The sequence below is a fragment of the Hemicordylus capensis genome, chromosome 4 (assembly GCF_027244095.1).
Source record: "Hemicordylus capensis ecotype Gifberg chromosome 4, rHemCap1.1.pri, whole genome shotgun sequence".
NCBI lineage: Eukaryota > Metazoa > Chordata > Lepidosauria > Squamata > Cordylidae > Hemicordylus > Hemicordylus capensis.
In genome coordinates this window covers 301159409-301183147 of record NC_069660.1, presented here as the reverse complement: position 1 = coordinate 301183147, position 23739 = coordinate 301159409, and the positions used below count along the sequence as shown (strand labels likewise).

Here is a 23739-nt window from a genome sequence, read left to right as displayed (position 1 = left end):
ATTTCTCAGTTACAGAATCTGGAATGAGCTTTTGTCGCTCAAGCAATAAATGTTTTAAAACACACACATGTCTCTGAAAGGAAGCTTGTCTCTTTATAATTCCTGTCTCTGTGATCGGCCGGGTGATGGTTTTCCTGCATTGGTGGGCAGCTGTTTTTGCATGTCTAAGTTACAAGGATGCATTTCCCCCACAAAGGCTCCAAGTTTTCAGACAGAAATGTAAACATTGGATGATGAGTGCTGCACGACTATAGTTAAGTCGGATCTCTTTTTCCCAGCCTTTCAAAGGGATGGTCCTGAAGCACATATGATGTCAGAGGGTGTAGTTCCAAAATCAGATGTGGCCAACAGATGGTGTGCTGAATATTATCAGCCTATATGCAGGCACTGATAAATGCAAGGAAAATATGAATCATGGGGAAAGGTCGGGAAAGAGTAGAGATCCGTTTGGCTGTATTAACAGGGGCTTCTGTTTAAAGTTGTGCAGCTCTGCACATGAGCGCAAGCCCAATGTTCATCTTGAGATGCATATGTTAGCTCAATGATCTTCACAATTTTTAAGCGGGGGGCCCTTTGGCAACCCCCCCCTTTCAGTATGAAAGCCATTCCCACTATGTGAGTGCCACGCTTTTGCCAGTGGTCGGTGGGGCTTCAAGAGAAACAGCCCTGTCAGGCTCCCGTGCCATATTAGAAGGTGCACATTGACTGCTGGGAAGTGTCGGCCTTCCCCCCCACCCCCACAACTATATGGGGAGTGAGTTGGGAGGGACTGTGTTTCCCTGTGCTCTGTGCACATCTTTCAAGATGGTGCTGGGGCTTGAGAGAGCTCTGTTTTCTGTAAAGGAGCCCCACAAGCGCTGGGGGAAATGCAGCATGTGAGTGGTGGGTATGGTCGCCTCTGCACAGAACATGTCCTGTAAACTCAGGAAAAATCAGCTATTTTGGTTTGGCAGCATGTGAAACTAACCTGAAACCAAGATTGGCAAACCAGTGTCAAGTGCCAGATTACCAATCTTGCTTTATGTCAGATTTGTACACCGGCAAGCCAACATCACCAATTTCCCCCTGAGTTCACACAGCACGCTGTGGGAGCTTGCACTTCTTGAGAATCACTAGATTCGCATTAAACTAACATTAAACTGATTGTGTGGACCAGAACTAAGTGGAGTAAGCACCAATGAACATAGTTGGATTAATTTCTGAGTCACCACCTATAGGACTGGGCTGCAGATCTCTCTGGCCTTTAAAGCCCCCCCCCCAACACATCTTTTATTTTATACTTTGTTCATTGCTGTGTGTCTTAGCATTTTGTGCACTTGTTCAATCTTGCATTCTTGTTAGATCATGCATAACCTGGAGTTTAGCATTGTGCAGATTCCAGAGACTGCCAAGCTCAGAATGCCAAAAGTTGTCAGATTCTATTTCAAGTTCTGAAAGGACTCAGACTATATATAGTCTGTCACCACCTTAAAAAAAAAAAAAGTCTTTCTAATATTTGTATAAGTAACATGGAATGATGTGACTGATGAAGTTGCTTTGCATTTCAAGTTTTAACTAGCAAACTTAGGCTTGAAACTGGAAAATATTGTGGCCCCATTCGCCCAGCAGCTAAATGGGGCAGAGGCTGGAATTCCTGTACGTCGAAATGTGTGAAACCATGGTCTGTTTTCCTCGCCAAACTCCAATTTGAACCTTCAGTTTGTAATAAGTTTCACAACAACCTGAGGCTTGGGGGTGGCAGCGTTACGTACGAATGCAGACACTGCCATAACCATGGTTTTGTGCTGTTTCTGGAACCACAATAATAGAGAGGGTGGCCCAGACCCACCCAGGAACCACAATGCCTGCCATGCTTCTTGATGGCCACCTCTCTGAGCACTTGCCCTGCTGCCTGAGGATCTATTTCCTGAGTCAGGATCTATTCCCTGTTCCAGTGTTTCCCTAGTTGGCCTCCAGGCATTGCCTGGATATATGGAGCAGCAAATTCCCCCTTGGGTGCATGAGAGCGTTGCCTGTAGAGGAGGAGGTTGCCGAGGGAAAGTTCTGCTATTAACCAGAGAAGGGGGGAGGAGGGGCCACACTAGTGCTTGGTGCACCAAGCGCAGCCCTGAAGCTGCTGGTTCGGGTTGGGTGGGAGGAGGAGCAGGGCTCCCATGTGCACTGGAGGGCCTCTAATTGGCTGGTGGCCCAGCACTAGTCAAAATTAAATCACAAATGTGAGTAGCTCAGCAGCAGCCACTGCCATGCTGGGAGGAGAACTAGGCTGGCTGGCATCAGGATGGCCTGGCCTCCCAACCCCAACCCCCCCAACATGGAAATAGTTGGAGGGGGTTAAAAGTAGTCCAGAATCCAGGTCAAAAGCCTACAGATGGCTACCCTAATTGTATGGCTCTTAGATCTTTACAAAAATGTGACGTTTCGGGGACTCCTGTCCCCACTATGATCTAAAAAAGATATTATTCTTGATAGTTCTATCTAAAAACCACGGAAGTGTACTTTAAAGCACATAAGGGAAGGTGTATAATGCAATGGCTGACACCCAAATGAACGTTGCACTAGTGTAAGGATATTGAGCTAGTTCTGCAAAAGGCAGAAGCTTGCATGCAGACTAGCGCTTCACTGGTACCACAGGATGCACTCGCCCAACCTGTGGTGTCTCTTCTGCTGTGATGAAACCTCTTTCCCCAGTCCATATATGCTCTAGAGTATAAGAGCTCTATGCAGCCATTGTTGGGCAGGGGGAAGCATCCAAACATTTCCTCAGTCACCAAAATGGGCCGGACGTCCCACCCCTGTGTGCCACTCGCCCACCTTGACCTTGCCGCTCAGGTTACAGTGGTGGTTGCATAAGGGAATGCTGCAACCCCGATGGTGATGCTTCTGTGATCGGCAGCCTGGATCGCCCCAGGCTGCCAATCACGGAAGTGCAGGCCACCATGGTTACGGTGTTTCCCTATGCAGACAAAGGCCACTGTAACTGTGAGTGGCGAGGCTGAGGGGGCGGGACTTCCTACCCACTTCAGTCCCTGTGTCAGCCATTATTTATACATACCTGCCAACATGTCCCTACTTCCCCATCCAGGTGAATGGGAAAATAGGGACATGTTGGCAAGTATGTTTATATAATATATCTAAAATGGAGCAGCAAATATTCTGCATGAATATTATCTCAATCATCCTTATAACAAGCCTGCATGATAGACTACAATTATCCCCAGACAGCAGCAGGTGGATGGGAAAGGGAAGACTGACTGTCCGCAGTGCGTGCCACTTCTGAATAATAGTTATACAGGCAATTTGCATTAGTGTTGTGAAGACTGTCAAAAACAGATGGTGATCCCCCCGCCCGACCCCGGCACTTGCAATAGTGTGGATGGATTGGGACCCACCAGTTCTAGGATGAGGATGTAAGAACAAGTCTTCAGTAGCAGAGCCAGTTACAAGCAGCTGCCTGTTGCAGGGGTTCTCAAACTTGGGCCATATGTTGTTGGACCACAGTGCCCAACATCCCCAGTCAAATGGCTGGGGATGATAGGACCTGTAGTCTAACAATATCTGAGAGACCAAGTGTGAGAACCCCTGGGCGATCAGGGTCTGCAAGACCTGAGAAAGCTCCTAAGAGATGACATCAACACAGTCCAAATATTTGGCCATTGGAGGGCCAAATTTGACATGATGGGGGCAGATCCATGTATTTAAACCTGGATTTGCTGCAATCACAAAGAAAGCTGGGTGGATGAGTGTGGTCTTTTTATAAGAACAAGGGGTCCACAGGCAGAGCTAAACTTTCCCTGCCCACTCCTTACCTCACTGCAGTCCTTCTCCCTCGGCACTTTTCTCCAAGGTGAGTTCGTTTTTGGTATTGTACCCTCACCAGGAGAGAAAGCTTGTTCTCATAACCATAAACTTTGGGAGTTCTGCACGCTCCTGATTTTTCTATCATATGTGGAGCAAACAACTAGGCAGGAAGAGGGAGGCAGGATTATGTGCAAGAGGAGCTGAGTAGAGGGGCACTGTCCTATCCAGCTCCAGTGCTCAGCTGTTTAATGAGACAGGAGAAAAATCTGTCCTCCCCAGCTCCTGTCACTCACATGACCACTCTCCTGCCTCCTACCCAGTTGTTTGCTCACACACAACTGGAAATTGCTCCTGAAGCAAGTATTCTACCCAGTTTTTGACTGTGTGTGAACTGCCTTAAAATGTGACACGAGAGAGACCACAGGAAGGCAAGTCAGCCACAGGCGAGAGGGAGCAGGCCTGAGTTTAAACAGATGGGTCTGCTGGTGTCATGTGTAATTTGAGCCTGAGTCCTTTTATCTGCAAGAAGCATCCTGCTGGATGCCCTTCAACTGAAGTTGAAAGGTTATTCAAAGGAGCAGCACCCTAGATGGAAGCTGTGCTTTGTGGCACCATTGAATGGGTCTGTTCCGTCTCCCAATTCAAACTCCTTACCTCTATCAGATTCACAGATTCTAAGACTTTCTGGACAGACCATCCTGGTTCGAGATTGATACCGGAGGGCTCATCATTGTGAAGAAGTTCTGGGGGTACAGGCCAACATTTTACAGGGGCAGTGATCTAAAACTTTGAGTGTCATAACAATGATTAAGGGGACATTGATACCTGATCATGATGTATAACACTGGAATTAATTTTAAGAGCTTTCTGACAATGGAACAGTCTGTCTTGTGCAGGGATAGACTCGTCTTCTCTAAGGTTTTCAAACAAGGACTGGGCAGCCTGGATCTGTCCAGGATGCTGTTGTAGTTTCCAGCACTGAGCAGGCAGTTGGACTAGAAGATCTCGAAGATACTTTCCAACTCTAAAATTCTATGATTCTAACTAAAAACACACACACTACTTTCATAGTTAATGGTGTCTCTCCTATTTATTCCTGGAATAGGAAATTGAGTATTCATAATTATCTAGTTGAAATGTCGTTGTCTTTTGTTTTTTAAATTGATTTGTTCTGCTCTTTTGATTTTCTGGCTTGTGCAACATAAAATACGTATGTGTTCAATAGAACTTTGAACACACATCTGTTCTGGAGATAAGAACTGCATCCAGAACTTTCGCCTGCTTTGAGTCTTCTCTGCAGCTGCTTTCAGTTGTCCACCAGTTGTACCCTATGTGATTCAGGCTACACTGACCTAGGAAAACAATGAAATGCAGGGCACATGATGCTGATCCAGAAACGCACTCTGGTTATTTGGAGCCCATGCACTTGCATGGGGCTGACGTTGGGGAGCAGACCATCCGATGGGAAACAGACAGGGAGAGACAATGACTTGAGTATCAAGTCCTCGGTAGACATGAAAGGATCTGGGATTGTTCATGGATTCCCTGCCACATGTACTGTGGTACTGTACATGTGGCTGCAAACAGACATTTATGCCACTTTCTAACATGTAGAATGACTTCATAACTCTGCTGTGATTGAAATTTGGTGATAATTGCCCAAATTCATAGCTCAGCAGAAGGGTGGCACTTAATCTATAGATACTGAACACACTAAGTAGTAATTGCAAAATGAAGTTTATTGACAAAACCCAAGTTAGGATAACTACTGAATCAAGGATAGGACTTCTTGCAGCCATGCTTGGTTCATTTTTCAAACTGAATTAACCCTGGTGGAAAACTAGATTTCTAGTTCAAAATATTATGGATTGTCCTGTTGCTGTTGCCAAAGTCAGTCAGTAGGTGCTGGCATTTTGTATCAGTTGGGCAGAACTGTAACCAGATCCTCAATCAATGCTTGCAGTAATTTTGTGCATAATTGTATAACCCAGTGGCCACTTTATGCCATCTGGTCTGCTCTTTGGAGGAAGAGTGGGACAGAAATGTAAAAATAAATAAATAAAAGTTGCAGCCTGAGGCATATTTACAAGCACTTCAGATTGTAAGTTCTGATATGAGGAAAAACAGATAGGAGGATGAGATAATAGATTGCTTCCCTTTTCACATCCTTATAACCACTTTTCCTCAAATCAAAATTTACAGCTTGTAACTGTGTTTCAGGCTGCAACTTTGATTTATTTATTTTTGTATCTATATCCTGCTCTTCCTCTGAAGAGCCCAGCACAGTGTGCAGGGTTATGTTTATCTTCACAACAACCCTATGAGGCAGGTTAGGCTGAGAGAGAAGCGACTGGCCCAGAGTCACCCGGTAAGTTTCATGGCTGAGTGGGGATTTGAACTCAGATCTCCCTGGTCCCAGTCCAACCACTACACCACACTGGCTGTTTATAAGCCTGCTCCCCTAGACTATTAGGAGATGATTGATTTTGCTGAGAAACAGTACTAAAGTTACAATGCTCTTTCCTGGTCTATTGCAGATGCATTGCGAAAGGTTTATATGTATCCTGAGAATACTTGGAACCACACTGTTTGGGGTGTCTCTCCTGCTCGGAATCTCAGCTGCTTACATTGTCGGCTACCAGTTTATCCAAACAGACAACTATTATTTTTCATTTGGACTTTATGGCGCTATTCTAGCATCGCACCTCATCATCCAAAGCCTGTTTGCCTTTCTCGAACACAGGAAAATGAAACGGTCTCTTGAGACGCCAATCAAGCTGAACAAAACTGTTGCCCTTTGCATTGCTGCCTACCAAGAGGATCCCGACTACTTAAGGAAATGTTTACTTTCCGTGAAAAGGCTCACCTACCCCGGAATTAAGGTGATTATGGTGATTGATGGGAATTCGGAAGATGACGTTTACATGATGGACATTTTTAGTGAAATCATGGGCAGGGATAAGTCTGCTACTTACATCTGGAGGAATAACTTTCACCAGAAAGGCCCAGACGAGACTGAAGACTCCCATAAAGAGAGCATGCAGCATGTCACTCAACTGGTCCTGTCCAACAAAAGTGTTTGCATCATGCAGAAATGGGGCGGAAAAAGAGAAGTAATGTATACAGCATTCAAAGCACTGGGGAGAAGTGTGGATTATGTGCAGGTAGGTATTAAAAGCCCTCATTCGCTGCCAAGTCAAACATGCCTCCAAAGAAAGCAAGTCTTGTACATTTTGTGCTGGATGCTGCATAGGCCATCCTAGTCCTCTGTGAACAGAGTGCCCCTTTCACTCTCCGTGGAAAACAGCGGAGCTGTTGAAAAGTGTTAACTTCTTAAACAGCTAAGACCGTGAGATGGTACACAATGGCGTGTCACACTGGGGCAAGGAGAGCCTAAACAGACATGGGTGGAACCTGCTTCTGCTCTGTCATAATTATTGAATTCATGATGCTTTCCAAAGCCTAAATAACCTAGACACCAGTGCAGGATCCAGATTCACAGCAAATAGTCTCTCTGGCACTCATGAATACAGGAAACGGCTTCATACTGAGTCAAGCCATTGCTCCACCCAAATGGGTATTTGCTGTACTGACTGGGAGTAGCTCTCTAACTTTCTTTCTACCTAAAAATGCCAGGAACTGAGCATAGGACTTTCTGCATCAGGGCTGCACAACTTTGGCCTTTCAGCTGTTGTTGGGCTACAAATCCCATCATCCACAGACGTAGTGGCCAGTAGTCAGGGATGTTGGGAGTCGTATTCCAACAGCACCGAGGACCAGAGTTGTACAGCCCTGTTCTAGATGGAAAGCTTTACCTTTTTGAGTGACACCCCCATCCCCTTCCTGTTGTCACTTGCCTTACACATGATATTACCATCACTTATGAAGTTGCCTTATATACCAAGTCAAACCATCGGCCCATTGTGGTAGCCTGAGGCTGCTAGGTCCAGATTACAATATCCAGCTAGCTCAGGGTACCTATACTCACTGGCAGTGGATCTCCAGGCTTTCAGATTAGGGCCCTTCCCAGTCTTACTTGGAAATGCCTAGGATAGGCACCTTCTGACACCTTCCGCATACAAAGCACGTCCTCTGTCACTATGACCTCTGCCCCAACACACCTTCCCTGTGACCCCCGTTGTCCCTGAATAACTCTGCCTGGGCAGTGGAGATGTCAGGGAAGCCCAAATGCTTTCCAGGCTTGGGCTACTCAAGATTCCCTCGGCCCCATCACAGTGGCTTTTGAAATAGATGTCGTGACCCAGTACCGGATCACAAGATATTAGGCACTGGGTCCCCTTCTAAATGATTTTTTTAATGGCCCATCACATTAGGTAAGTGAAACTCAGCCTGATCTTCTTTTATAAATAATGCCGTTTGTCTGATGTACCACTTAACATTAAGTAGTTTAAATGCCATAGCCCAACTTTGATTTTATGAAAACTCTTCTGTGCAAAAATTATTCTTCTGGTTCGTGGGGATAAGTGATTGCTTTCAAATGGGTTGTGAGAAATTTGAAAAATGCTGCCCTAGTGTGAATGACAGAGACTAGTGATTCTAAAGTAGGCCAAGGAGCCACCCAGAACCATTTTGATGCCAATGGACACTGTTATGTCCTGGTCCAGTAGTAAATGTATTGGGATCAAAAGTGTGTCCCCAAATCTTCCAATGAGGTCTATGGGTTACTTGGATTTCATCTATCTGTAAACTGGTACAGACTTCACACGTTATGTTCAACACCCATACAATGAGTGTACAGTGTCCACAGGTACAGATCTGTACACTGGTACAGTGCTCACTTTATAGCATAAAGTGTTCACTTTATGTGTTCACTTTATGTTGAACAGAGATACAGCAGTGCACTTCCTGTCTGTACCATGCGTTTGAGGGGCCTGTACCCAGGTTCACTTTTAACATGAAGGCAGATACAGTCATTCACACAAACAGATGTATGAGTGCAAAAATACTGTACACTCATACAGTATAGTATCTGAATCAGGCTCCAGAGGCAGCTATATGTCATCTTGGAACAAACAAACCAGGATATGATTGTCCTTTAAAAAAAAATCACATTCTTCCTTCTCCTGATGTTCTGCCTCACGCCCACCCCACCTCCTTTTTAGTCTTTTATTAATACTCATGTATATTAATGGTGCAGCGGGAAATGACTTGAATAGCAAGCCAGAGGTTGTTGGTTCAAATCCCCGCTGGTACATTTCCCAGACTAGGGGAAACACCTATATCGGGCAGCAGCGATATAGGAAGACGCTGAAAGGCATCATCTCGTAATGCACAGGAGATGGCAATGGTAAACCCCTCCAGTATTCTACCAAAGACAACCACAGGGCTCTGTGGGCACCAGGAGTCGAAATCAACTAGAAGGCACGCTTTCCTTTATATTGCAGGAGGTTGCTGGTTTGACTCCACGCTGGTGTGTTTCCCAGACTGTCTCAGGCTGCAGCGATATAGGAAGATGCTGAAAGGCAAATCTATGCATTTATCACCATGCACAATTCCCCATAATGGCCACTGGCATAAGCATCTGGAAAATGAAGGGGTACGTGTGTGTGGTTGGCATCTGAGGCTTTCAGTGGGCAATAATGCCCATGGAAGGAAGGGAAGCCTGGGCCCTGAAGGGGCTGAACCCAAGAGGGTGGGTTGCAGTTTGCATGGTCTTGTTTCAGCTGTCACTGCAGTCTGCAGCCCTGTCTTTTCTGGGGCAAAGTTGTCGTTGTGGTGAGAGGCAAGAGAAATGTCACCCAGTGCCACCTACTTCACAATACTTTCGTGAGGATAAAGAGAGGGGGAAACTGTTGAACATCATTCCAGTTTCACATCTTTCTCACACTGGCTAGACTCTAGTCACTAGCCTTCTCTGGGTTTTGCAACTCGCCCCTTCTTTGTAGTGGCTAGTTAGATCAAATCAGTTTGCAAACTTCACCCCCCTAGTGCATGCACGCACCCACATGCACACGAACACCTCTGCCTCCTTCTTGGGCTCTCTTCCATTTGCATTTATACCTTCCAGTAACCCTAAGCCCTGTTCACACATTTCTGTTCAGCACTCGGACAATCTGCCTACAGTGTACCCAAGCACAGATCTATACACAGATTCAGTTATGCGCATGTGTTAAACGTGGGTACAGCACTGCACTTCTTATCTGTAGCCTGCATTTGAGGGTGCCTGTACCCAGGTTCATGTTTAAAATGAATGCAAATACAGCCATTCAGAAAAAGACAAGTAGAAGTGCACAGACACCTGTGTATTTGTACAGCTGAGTGTCTGAATAGGGCTCAACAGTTGCATAGAAGGGGGAGCTTCATCAGCTGTTAAGTTTTCCCTACACTGTGTTGCAATGCTGTGAAAAGTTGCACCTGACAGAATTTCCCCTCGTGTGCAACCTTTAAAGGCACAGGAGCGTCTAAGCCCTGGCACACTGGTGGGCTCTGGACTGCTTGGCCCATAAAAACCCATCTTTCTTTTTCCTTGTCCATCCATCCCGCTATCCCCTCACAACCACCCTTCTGTTCCTGGTCCATGTGTGAGATTCTACCTCTCCACCAGCTTCTCTGTGGCCTCTCCTTTATTCAACCCCACACCACAACCCGCTTGCCTGTCCACATCCTTCCCATCTTTCTCTCCCACCTCCAGCCAACATTATAGCTTCGGCCTAGCAATGTCAGACTAGTAGACCTTGCTATATTCTACCAGTTTCATATTATATTTTCAAGATCCCCCACTCCCCCCTATATTAATCTCCCAATACATCCTCTGCCTACTCTGCCTTCATTTCCCTTCAGGCCTGTGCCTCATATACTTACCCATTTCTCAGTACATTGCTGTTTGTGCTCCTTTCCTTCAACTTCCCTGCCTTTGTATCCAGGTCTGCGTTAGGGATCTTTTAGGACCAACCTAGATATGAGATGCAGACACATGTATATTTCCCTCTGTGTGCATTTAAAATGAAAGAAGCCTCCTGATGTCACGCCCTCAATCTCAGACAGCGAGGAGGAAGGGGAAGCTGTCAACTTTCCAGCCGATGCAGGAGTGTCTGAGGGGCAGAGCCCGGCTGTCAGTTTCCAAGAAACGGCTGTGGCAGATCCAGCTAATGATTCAGAGCAGGCACAACAACCTGAGACAGCAGAAATCGTGAAGGACCAATCCGAAGAGGAGCTATGCATTCAACCTCCACTGACTCCACAACAGCGGCGTCTTACGAGACGCAGGACTCAACTAGAGACTGTTAGGAGGAGCAAACGCCTCTTGCAGAGGGCTGATAAGCCTTGATTTCCTGTCAGCTGGGAGCTCTCGGCTTGCACTATAAATTACGTCACCAGCTTTCTACTCACTGCTGAAAAGCAACATTTGTCAACCTCCGTGTCGACAGCGTGCAGCCAAGTCCGGTCAAGAGGAACTTTCCGAGCCGTATCCTGTTGCAGCAGCTCCGTTTTGTCCTGTGATCTTCCCTGGCAGTCAGCCAGACCCTGACACCTGAGACTGCAGGGATCTGTTAGGGATCTTTTAGGACCAACCTAGATATGAGATGTGGACACATGTATATTTCTCTCTGTGTGCATTTAAAATGAAAGAAGCCTCATGAGGCTGCAAGTTTTAGGAAGAGGAATGGCAGGGAAGAAACAGGCAGCTTAAGCTCCCCCCTGTCTATTTTTCTGCTCAAAATCCCTCCCCCAGCTGCTTTTCCACCTTCAAAGGAAATGATACCTGAGTAACCAATTCAGTGGGATTTAAGCAGCCTAACGGCCTGCCCACCAGAAATGGCTTGGAGTCTCGAGGACCAAAGGAAGCAGCCTTATTCCAAGTCAAACCATTGGTCTATCTAGCTCCAGATTGTCTACAGTTACTGGCAGAGGATCTCCAAGGCTTCAGGTGGGAGTCTTTCCCAACCTTACTTAGAGATGCCAGGGAGTGAACCTGGGACCTTCTGCATGCAAGCTGATGCTCTAGCCCTGAGCTACAGCTCATCCCCTAAGGGGAATATCTTACAGCAGACAGCGCTCACATGTAGGCACCCATCCAAATGCAAACCATGGCAGATGCTGCTTAGCAAAGAGAGAATTCGTTCCCGCTGCCACAAGACCAGCAAGCTCTCCTCCCCATCCAGGAATCAGCATCTATCTCCTGAAAGCAATCCTGGAAATTTAAATGGCTTGGTGGGGAGCGGCGGGGGCGGGGGCAGGGTATGAGATCTCCAGGAATAGCTTCAGTCAGAGTTGGCAACCCTAGTGTAAGATCAGGGGCAGTTTCACAAGTGGCTTTAAAAATGTCTGAATTTTTAAAGAATAAATTTATTTAATAAGACAATACATAAACATGAAAAGTAAAACTGATACATAATGACATCCATTAACCATCCTTCCAGATATGTAAATAATTAGATGAAGGAGAATGACTAAAATTATCTTGATTTGTGAACAGAATAAAATCTGACCATGTCATGAAAAAATCATTAGAATTAGCTTGACCCACTCGAAGGCGAATAATATGGGTCAGTTTTTCAGATATGGCAATACGCCACATAGACTGATACCAAGAAGTCAGAGACATGGTTTATGCTTCCAGTGTTGTGCAATGGATAATCTAGCCACAGTTAATATGAAACCTATAAGATCCTGAGACAATAATGCCAATTTAGCTCCCGAAAATACATTTAACAGAGCCAACTCTGGTCTCATATCTAACCTCTGTTGTGTAATTTTACCCATTTCTAAAAATACCTCTGTCCAAAAGTCTAGTACTCTGTTTCCAACAGTGGCCAGCTAGATTCCTCAGGGGAGTTCAGAAGTGGGACATTTCAGTAGGTAGCCCTTTTCTGGCATTGCTCTCCAGTAAAACATTCAGAGGCATATTATCTTTACTAGTCGCTGGTAGACTTGTCCTCCATGTCTTTTCAAAGCATCTACGCTACGCTGGTGGCCATCATCACCTCTTGTGGTAGAGAATACCATACATTAACTATGCACAGTATGAAGAAGTACAAATGCACTGCATTCCCTCTGCTCACAAAAGAGGTCCCTCCTATAAAAGGTTCCTTCCACCCATCGACTGATGGAGAGGAGGATGGGGTTGAGAATTATATCATCTGGAGGCTTGACAGCAGGCTTGACCGCAGGTTTGCCACAAGGCTTTACTGTGAGTCTGGGACATAACGGATATTCCAATGCAAAAAGAGAGTTTTTTTTCCTTAAATCAGGCAAGGTTCCAGTATGGAGGAGGAAACCCGAATTATGTGTGAAGCTCTGAAATAGCTCTGAAATATCACATGGACTGCAGGTCAAATCTGGCCGATATGTGAACACACACACACACACAGGGGTGTAGCTAGCCCGCTGGCGGCCTGTGTGCGGCCCCGCCCCCTGCGTTTGATGTCAGAAGCAGGGAATAGCCACGCCTCCACGTCTGACGTCAGACGCGGGGGGCGTGGTCTGGCTCCCAAACGGAGCCTTGAGAAGCAGCTTAACTGCTGAAGGGGCCGTGCGGCCCCTTCAGCAGTTAGACGAAGGCTGGTGCTGCATTCGCAGCCCAGCCCAGGAGCGGCTCTTCCCTGCAGGGAGGAGCCGCTTCTGGGCTGCGCTGCGAACACAGCATCATTCTTAGCTCCCGAAGGGGCCATGCGGCCCCTTCAGGAGCTAGTTAGGCTGGCGCTGCGAACGCAGCACCAGCCTTTGTTTAGTTCCCGAAGGGGCCGCGCGGCCCCCGCTTGGGAGCTAAACTACCGCCCCCGCATCTGATGTCAGACGCGGGGGGGGGCGGCGTGTCAGGGCTGCGCATGGCGGCTCCTGATTGGGCATGGCCCGGGTTCTTTGAACGCGTTTGCCCAATTATAGCTCCGCCCCTGCACACACACACACACCCTCCCAAAGTAAAGTCGTGGTAAAGTTGCCATCTGAAAAAGCGCCTGGTCATCCAAGGGGCAGATCTAGGGCAGCTTCACACAGGGCCTGCCCTAGGATTTCAGCACCCTAAGTGAAATATGACTTTGATGCCTTCTTTTCAAGAAGTGTGATGCCCTGCACATGCCCAGCAGACAGCACATAGTCTGTCCCAAAGGTTGGTTGCTGCTGTCCACTTCAGGGGTACACTTAGGTGATTTCGGAGCCTGGACCTAAAGCCTTTGGAGGGGCCCCCCCATGCTCGAGGGACCCCCCCCGGGTGAAAGTTAAGCATCATCCCCATATGCTCACACACATACCATGACATGTACTGTAGCATTTTTAACACATGCATACTTGAGGGTACAAGCAGCAACTGGACTCACAAGAATGTAAGAATATAAAATAGGTATATTTATGCAGATGTGCAGTAGCAGAAACATTTCAACACGCAACTTAACATATTCCCATCCCACATATTTCTTTCCCCCTTCCCCCTCTGTCTCTAAAGCGCCTGGCACAGGTCATAATCACACTCGGCTGCCCAGTGCAGTGTTGTGGGCCAGCGGTGACCACACCGCCCAGGGTGGCTTTGGGGGCCCCCCGGGGGGGTGTAGGCCGTGCACTTTGGCCCTGAAGCCCAGGGGTAAGGGTGCCACTGGTCCACCTTATATTTATTTTTAGATTGTGGAACAGGGAACCATGTTATTTATTATTTATTTTTTCTATGTAAACTGCTTTGAACACTTTTGTTGAAATAATAATAATAATAATAATAATAATAATAATAATAATAATAATAATAATAAATTAATAAATAGGACTCGGTGTCTGGATAAAACAAAACCAGTCACTAACATCTGTCTGACTGCGTAAAAAAGAAATTGTATTATATTATATTATATTATATTATATTATATTATATTATATTATATTATATTATATTATATGTAGGCATTCTTCTTACCTTTAAAATTGCTGCTGAATTAGAGATCAGCCACAGCTCAGTGGCAGAACATCTATTCTGCTTTGCATGCAGAGGGTCATGTGAGGAGAGGCTGAAGGGAGACCCGTGCAAGGGGCTGGCTGGGGAAGAGCCTCACAGGACAAGAGTTTGTATGATGTTGGCTAGAAGGGAGAGGAGAGGAGAGCTGGTCTTGTGGTAGCGAGCATGACTTGTCCCCTTAGCTAAGCAGGGTCTGCCCTGGCTGCATATGAAAGGGAGACTTGATGTGTGAGCACTGCAAGATATTCTCCTCAGAGGATGAAGCCTCCCTGGGAAGAGCATCAAGGTTCCAAGTTCCCTCCCTGGCAGCATCTCCAAGAAAGGGCTGAGAGAGAGAGTCTTGCCTGCAACCTTGGAGAAGCTGCTGTCAGTCTGTGTAGACAATACTAAGCTAGATGGACCAATGCTCTGACTCAGTATAAGCAGCTTCCTATGTTCCTAAGGGGGAGAGAAAGACAGAAGCACTGCACACACTGACAGGTTGTCTGAGAGTGTGGTGTGGAGATGAATAAAGGAGAGGCCACAGAGATGCTTGTACAAAGGTTATGCAGAAGGTCCCAGGTTCAACCCCTGGCAGCATCTCCAGGTAGGGCTGGGAAAGACTCTTAGCTGAGACTTGGGAGAACCTCTGCCAGTCAGTGTAGACAATACTGAGCTAGATGGACCAATGGTCTGACTTGGTATAAGGCAGCTCCCTATGTTCCTAGCACCTGCTACCACAAAGCTTCTCCTTTTTTGATTCCTCCAATCTTCTTGTATCTTTCCCCTCCTTTTCTGCTGTCATGAGCAAGACTCCAGCTGTGCTGTATAGCAGGTAGGGAGGAAGACCTGGACAAATGGACCAGGAGGGTGGACAAGGTCAGGAGAAATTGCAGACACGATGTCCCAGTTCAGCAGCATTGTTCAAGGTATGGAGGAATACCTAACAACTCTGGATTGCAACATGGTAGTCACAGTACCAGAGGACCTGTCTGTTCCCATTAATATACATGCACCAAGGGGTGACATATCCCTGATATTTATAATAGATATCTCTTATTAAAAAAACAGCCTCTCCAAAAAACCCTTGACTTCTGAAAAAACCTTCTGGCCAGATGTACGCAGGGCTTGAAGGCCATTCGTCATCCTGTGAGAAACTCAGAGGCCCCTGCATGTGAATGTACACTATTACTGCTCAAAGAGTATCTCAAAGGATTGGCAGAGTCCACAAAAATGGAGAGATTTTAAAGCCCTATAAAAACTTGTTAAGAAGCAGGGAGGGAAAGCAGGCTGGGGGTGGGGGAATGCTTAGAAATACAAACAAGCGAGATCCTTCAGCCAAGTAGTCCTGGCTTCATGGTTTACAGCTGCATTACCTCACTCACGGTAAAAGCAGCTTGGCCTTTAAAGCCTATGTGACACCGTTCACTTAAAAATGAATTAGGCAGGGCCCACTCCCCCAATTCCAAAATACAAGCTGCAGGCAGGGATTATTCACCAGCTGTGCTGTATCTGGCAGACATCCGTCCCCCACCCCGCCCCGCCATATTCTACTAGGCCTGAAGTTTGCGTTTTGAACAAAATGTCTTGCACAAAGAAATACTTTTCACTCATGCCAGCTACTTGTATTAATCACATTAATAATAATAATAATAATAATAATAATAATAATAATAATAATAAATAATGGCTTACATACTGCACAGTGCCTTGTTATTGGAAGAGTGTGGTGCGTGTACTGGTTCTTTGTGAGTCCAAACTGTGTCAATGCTACTAGGGATGTGCAGAACCAGTTTGGATCGGACTGGGTTCGATTCAAACTTGCCCGCTTTGACTGGTTTGAGCTTGAAGCTGATCCAGTTTGGAGCATAGGGGGAACACTATGGGGTTGGGCAAGGGTGGGCGGGAGGTCACCTTCCACATGGCAGGGGACAGTGGCAGCTCCCCTAAGTTCCACTGGCTCTCCCCACCCCGCATCAGCATGGACCATCGGGGGCCTGGTTTGGGCCTCCACACAAGCGCAGAGGCCATTAGTGGCCTCCACAAGCCCTGCCACCGCAGTGCGTAAGGTGACCTCCTGCCCGCCCTTTTCCAACCCCATAGGGTACCCCCTTTACTTGTAAAGGGGAATCCTTGCCGGATACTGCTTTGCAAGCATGCAGAACCGGGCCTAACTGGTTCAACCTGGTTCTAGTGCACGAATCGGACTGCCGGCCAGTTCTAATGAACCAGCTCACAGACCGGGTAGTTTGGTTCAAATTCAGTTCAAATTCGAACTGAACCACCTGGAGTGGTTCTGTGCACACCCCTAAATGCTATTAGCAAACATGGAAAACCTCCATGGCTCCCTCCATGGCTCCTGTGCCGTAGGATGCCTCTCCTACATCATTCCTGTCGGGAATTATGCGAGAAGTGTCCTATAGTGCAGGCACAATCCTTAGGAGGCCTTGAGCCTCTCTGGTTTTGCTAGCAGCATCGATGGGGTTTGGATTTACACAGAACCAGCGTGCATCGGCAGAGCATTGAGCAGTATGTAAGCCCCTAATCACACTTGTATACCACTATTATTCCAATGAGCTCAGGGTGGCATACATGGAGGTGAGTTACCCCCATTTAATACTCATTCCTTTGGTTTGAAAACTAGTGCTGGTGGCAAATACAGGAGTTAGGCTGCTCACTTGTACCAGTATTATAAAATGAATCTTGTCAGCATTTCAAGAATGTGGGGATGGGGCCATAGCCCAGTGGTACAGCAGCTGCTTTGCATACAGAAGGTCCCAGGTTCAATCCCTGGCAGGGCAAGGAAAGACTCCTACCTGAAACCTTGGAGAGCTGCTGCCAGTCAGTGTAAACCAGGGTTACCCCTGTAAACCAGGGGTAAGGGTAAAGTGTTCCGTCAGGTCAGTTTCGACTCCTGGCTCTCACAGAGCCCTGTGGTTTTCTTTGGTAGAATACAGGAGGGGGTTGCCATTGCCTCCTCCCGCGCAGTATGAGATGATGCCTTTCAGCATCTTCCTATATTGCCTGATATAGTACCAGCGGGGATTCGAACCAGCAACTTTCTGCTTGTTAGTCAGGCATCTCCCCACTGTGCCACTTAAGGGGACTAAACCAGGGGTACACAAGTCAAATACCCCAGTGGGCTGGAACCAACCATGACTTGGGGCCAAGATAAAATGTTGAGCATGATAATGATTACATGAACATTAATTATTAAATATAAATGGAAGCAATTATAACTCATTAAAATATGAATGAAAGCAATTATTAGTTACCTGCAACATGAGGAGAGAAGAGGAGGCTGAGAGCAACCTTTCCTCCTCCCAGCCCCTTGAGCTCTGTCAAAGCTTGCAAAGGTTAATTCTGAAAGGGGCCTGACCCCCCTCCAGGGCCATGGGGCAAGGCAGCATTTTGCACCTCACCTCAGGTACCACAAAACTTTGGGCCACCTCTGAGGCCAGCAAAAAAAAAAAAAAAAATCCCAATAGGCTGGATATGGCTCCGGGGCATTATTTTATGTACGTATGTATGTATCTATGTATTTTTCATTTATATCCTGCTCTTCCTCCAAGGAGCCCAGAGCTGTGTACTACATACTTGAGTTTCTCCTCACAACAACCCTGTGAAGTAGGCTAGGCTGAGAGAGAAGTGACTGGCCCAGAGTCACCCAGCTAGTATCATGGCTGAATGGGGATTTGAACTCGGGTCTCCCCGGTCCTAGTCCAGCACTCTAACCACTACACCACGCTGGCTTATGTTGTGCAGGCCTGTGAAAAATGCTGAACTAGATGGACCGTTAGTCTGACTCAGTGTAAAGCCACTTCTTGTGTTCCCTTTTATTCCTTTTTCTATAGATGGCTTCACACATCATGGCAGCAAGTCAGATTTCGCCAACCACTGGTTCCCAGCGAGTGAGCACTACCAGTGCAAGCCATGAATTCCACTCCCAGTGTATCGCCCCGATCCACCAATGTCGAGTTTCCCAGCCACACTTCCCTGGAACCCAACATCTGTAATGAACTTCAAATTCAGGTTACGGATGTTGCGTTCCTGAGTGAAGTGTACTAGCAGCTGGGGAATCCGACGTCGGTGGGTTCAGATGATGCACCTGGAGGGAACATGGAGCTTGCGCTGGAAGTGTATGTTCAGCATGAACCAGTGGTTTGACAATTCCGCCACACATAGGGGCGTAACTATAATAGGGCAAGGGGAGACAGTTGTCTGAGGGCCCACTGCCTTGCCCCCCCCCCCGAGGCAAGTCACATGACTGACTCCCCCAGCCACTCACCTGCCTGGGCTTCCTTCAGTTGTATTCATCCTCCGAAATTGATGTGAGTGTTAAGTCCTGGAGCTACCAGTACAGAATGTCTTTCTCTAGTACCATTAAATGACTTGTATCGTCCACAATTTACAAAACCTTTTAAAAAATAATTTAGGATGAAGTTCTATTGTGGCACATTTTACTATGCTTTTTGTTACCACTCTTCAGCCTCTTTTAAGATTTCTCAACTTCATGAGCTGAGCTTCTGTGAGCGGGGGGGCATTTTAAAATCTTGTCTCTGGGGCCACTCTGACCTTGCTACACCCCTGGCCACACACACGCACAAAGTCATCTCTGCATGGTGCCAGGGGACTGTGCAGAGTATTCAGCTTTGGCCAAAGCATCACACAAGCTCAATGAACAATTAATCAGGAAGCCACACTTAGGTTTGATGGCAGCTGCCACTGGCCCCTGGGCTTTACAATGAAGAACACTGCTATGGACCATTCCAAAAATTCCTGCTACTAGTCCATATATGTGAGTGGAAATAGTCCATCCGTGTACGTCACTAGCAGTGTACTAGCAGTTGAGAATCGTAACAAGAGCTATAGGGGCTGGTTCAAAAGCTAGTGGTCCTAATGTGAGTGCACACACACACACACACACACACACTCACACTCTCACAGCTTTCTCTGGTGCATAAGAGATTGGAGTCGCCTCCACTCATGGCATGTGAATGCCCCAGAGAGCTCTGGCCCATAACCAAAGCAGCCGTCATTTGTTATGACCACTTTTACTTATATTCACAAAGACTGCTTTCAAAGGAGAAGGAGGCTCTATCTGTAATACATGTTAAACATGCTAGAAATCAGCTTTTTAATTTTTTAAAAAAATCCTTTAAACAACATGAGAATACAATAATAATAAACAGAGCAATATTAAATGTTCAAAACAGGAGTAAGTGATTATGAGAACCAGTTCTGTGTGAGTGTTTTGAACGGCAGAGCCCCATGAAAAGCAAGTTCAAAGAGACCTGGATGGCAGAATCAGTTTCTGGAGTCCAACATATATATCGCACATGAATGGCGAATCCTTCTGTGAGTAAAAGAGCTATCGTATTTCTTCCCAGACCCTCTGCCAATTTTTATAAGCATCTGCAGGTTCACTCATCATTCATTCCCCCCTTAGGACAGTGGGAAGCTTTTGAACTGGGGGCACCAAATACATCCGGTTTCCTTCTGTCAAACGGGATCAGGAAAAGTGCAGAACACCCGCAAAGGTTGTGTTTCCACACACACACAGTCATTCTCAGTGCCACATTCTCAAGAACACTTTCCTTGTACAAAGAAAATCGATTTATAAATACAGCCAATTTATAAATAAAATAAATACAGCCGATTCTGGGAACAGATGTGGCTTTATAGCCGCCTGACTGCTGTTTCATGGAATGATATGCCCGCTTGTCTGACACAAATATCCTTTGAAAAGAAGTAATGAGAAAGATTCCAAAGCGATAGTTTTTATGGCAAGCTGAGATGAATGTCACAAAACCCTCCGAATTTTGATGCAGTGGGTTCAAATTCTGCACTGTGAAAATGTGCAAATTTTGAGATTACTACTACTACTACTACTACTATTCTATTCTGTTTATTTATTTAGTATATTTAATACCACCCATTATACAGATCTCTGGACAATTTATGAATTTAAAAACACAAACAGCAATTAAAACTTTAAATCAATTAAAACAGTTTAAAAATAACCATCAGTAAACTTTAAAACCTAGGAGCAGGTACGTCTTCAGGTGTTTCTTAAAAGCAACCAGAGATGAGGAGAATCTAATTTTGTTTGGGAGCATGTTCCAAAATCCTCCTGGGACAACCCTAGAGAAGGCCCGTTTGGGGTCACAGCCGAACGAGCTGGTGGCAACCGCAACCAGACCTCCCCCAATCCTCTTAATAGGCGGCTGGGTTCATGAAGAAGAAGGCACTCTTTTAACAACAGTTTGAGATTTTCAGAAAGTTCTAATTTTCCACAAAATTCAATCTTCCAGGTCAGGTTGGGTCACTTTTGCCAGTTTCCAAAATGCTTAGTCAGCCTGGTCTGCCACCCACAACTTGCTATTTGCTCTCAAAGAATTCAACACCATTTCATTAGATTTGATTTGAAATCCAACATTTGTTAGTGAAACTCAGAATTTTGAAAGTGATATATGTATTTTTAAAAAAACCAGCAGTAGGCAATAGCAGGCAATAAGTATATTAGGCCACTTAATTGCCTCAAAGCTTTGCTTTTCAACAAGCCTAACTCTGATATCCTTATTAATGCCATGTGTCTGTCTTGTGGACAGGTGTGCGATTCTGATACAATGCTAGATCCAGCATCATCAGTAGAAATGGTGAAAGTTTTAGAAGAAGATCCAATGGTTGGAGGTGTCGGGGGAGATGTACAGGTAAATATAGAAATGTTTTTTGATGTTTGGACTTCACAGTAAAGACTGACAGACATCCTGACTAATGCACTGAGGATGTGCATGGAAGCTGCATCCCCCACAGTGGGCAGCTGTTCTTAATGCAGCCAGAGAGCTTCCCCACTGCCACTGCACCCACACGTGTGGAGGAGATGTGATTTTTGGTGTAAGTGCCCTGTGCCTTCCAAAAATATAAGTCCCTGAGGACGGTGTGGCCCTCAGGAACATATTTCCGGAAGGCACAGAGCACTTCTGGAGGCAGAGAAGATTGCCGAAAATTACTCACCTGCATGTATGTGCATGGGTGTAGTGCAAGAGGAGAAGCACAGATGCATCTTCCTGGTGTACCCATGCTGCTTTAATTACAACTAGCTGGGCTGGGTGCAAAGCATCTGCGCCTCCAGCCAGCCCACCCACCCACCACTGCCTGTTCTCCCATGCCTGGCTTTCTGGCTGTTCCACTTCTTCTCCCCCAGTCCACTTCTCCCCCCACCCCCACCACACTTTCTGGATGGTGAGCCAGCCAGAAAGCCAGCCCGCCACCCCCTCCCGCCTGCCCGCTCATTCCAGGCAGTTGCCGCCGCCTCTTCCTCTTCCTTCTCACGGCCAGGCTGGCCCGCCGCCACCTCCTGCTCCCCACTATTTTCTCCCCTGTCCCGTCCCCAACGCTATCCAGGCAGCTGCTCGCAAACTCTTGCAAGAGCTGCCACACATGGGATTAGCGACGGGTACATTTAAGATAATTAAATATCTTTTAAATGTATAGATATCTGCCACCGTCAATACACTCAAAGCCCCTTTGTGTATATGATTTGCTAGGCAAAAAATGAATCTTCATATAGGAAATAGTATATCTATATATTTAATCCTCCTGGGTGCGCCTTTAGAATGTGCATCCCAGCGCCCAGCTGATTGGCTGGGTGGTGGAGGCACCTGATAGGCTGAGGTGGCAGGAGCTCACATGCAGCAGGAGGCCATTGAGCTGCTGCCGGGGGAAATGGTGGCGGCCACGGCGAGGAGGCGGTGGCGGCGGGCCCAGCCGCGGTGAGGCAGCAGCTTGCGCGCCCACCGGGGTCAGGAGGCGGCTCGGCCGCCAGGAAGAGGAGGCGGTGGCAGGAGGCAGGAGAAACCATGAGCGGGGGAGAGGGGGAAGAGAAGTGGGCCGGACGGGCATCAGAGACGCCCACCGGAAGACAAGAAGAAGGGGCTGAAGGGGGTGGTGGTGAAGAGTCAAACTAGGGGCACAGATGCTATGTGCCCGGTCAGTGAGTACATATTAATATGTAAAGTGTGGCATACAGATTTTTTCCTACCACAAATGCACATGGATATACAGGCTGCATTTGGATACACGGCTGCCCATGTTTTAGCAGTGTGAGCATGAACAGCCTGAAGCTCACACCATCCCTCCTCCCCTCCTCTCTAAAATGGAAATATGGGATTAAAAGACTTTGAAATAAATAAACGTATCCGAAAACGGAAGCTTCCAAGGGCGGCCCTTCCATGAGGAAAGGGGAAGCAATTGCCTCAGGCAGCAGATTACTGGGGCACCAGAGAAGCAGGAAGATGCCCATCTGACCTCAATTTTAAAAGGGGGAAGAGAGATTGGGGAGAAGGATGTTTAGTCAAAACATCAGACTATGGTTTGTTGCTAAACCAGTAAAGGTTGAGATGCAATTGCTGCATCTTCAGGGAAGAGAGAATGCACAAACCTGAGTCCTGTGCTCGTAATGCTAACCCATGGTTTAGTGTTTGTCAAGGTCTGGCTTCTGCAGTGCCTTTGCTCATGCCTCAGAGTCCTGGGAAGGGGGATAAACCACCTGAATCCTCCAGGTAATGGTCAGTGCGCCAACCGAGCCCCTCTCTGGAAGCCTGGGTCCCCTTTGGTATTGCACTTCAGCCCTCCTCATCAATGGCACAGCTCCCCTTAAATAGCCCCTGCAGGCATCACAGCTTCCACATCCTGCTCTTCCACTGTCTGCGATCCCTCCTCTTCCTGCAGGGTTAACCTATCATCCCTGGTGGCCCATGCTGCTAAGCCCCACTAGCATCTGAGTTCCTGGTGTCTAATGGCACCTCCTCTGACTTACTCCCTGCCCCTCTTGAGCTGTACAACAGCTCAGTGGTCGAATCGACTGCCTCTCACCTGCTCTGCTGCCCGCCAGCCCTGCATTATTGGGTGAACTTACCCCGTCACAATGGGCCTCGTGCTTCCCAATGAAATGGCAAGAGAAGCCTTCCCTCAGCCAATCCTTATGTTGCAGCCAGCGCTGTTATCTGGTGCCTACGAGACTCGTCAAGAGCATAGTGAGTGTGCCTCAGACAGTGTTGCAT

General features: G+C 46.9%; 1 protein-coding gene across 3 annotated transcripts in view; it reads left to right on the top strand.

Annotated features, from left to right (window-relative positions):
* Positions 1–23739, top strand: part of HAS2 (hyaluronan synthase 2) — a 49384-nt gene that overhangs the window by 22202 nt on the left and 3443 nt on the right. For 2 of the 3 annotated variants that reach the window (XM_053242645.1, XM_053242643.1), the window contains exons 2-3: positions 6336–6962; positions 21286–21387. In XM_053242645.1, the coding sequence (XP_053098620.1) occupies positions 6336–6962; positions 21286–21387 (729 nt within the window). The remainder of the gene's footprint in view (positions 1–6335; positions 6963–21285; positions 21388–23739) is intronic. The other variant, XM_053242644.1, reaches the window with a different exon arrangement.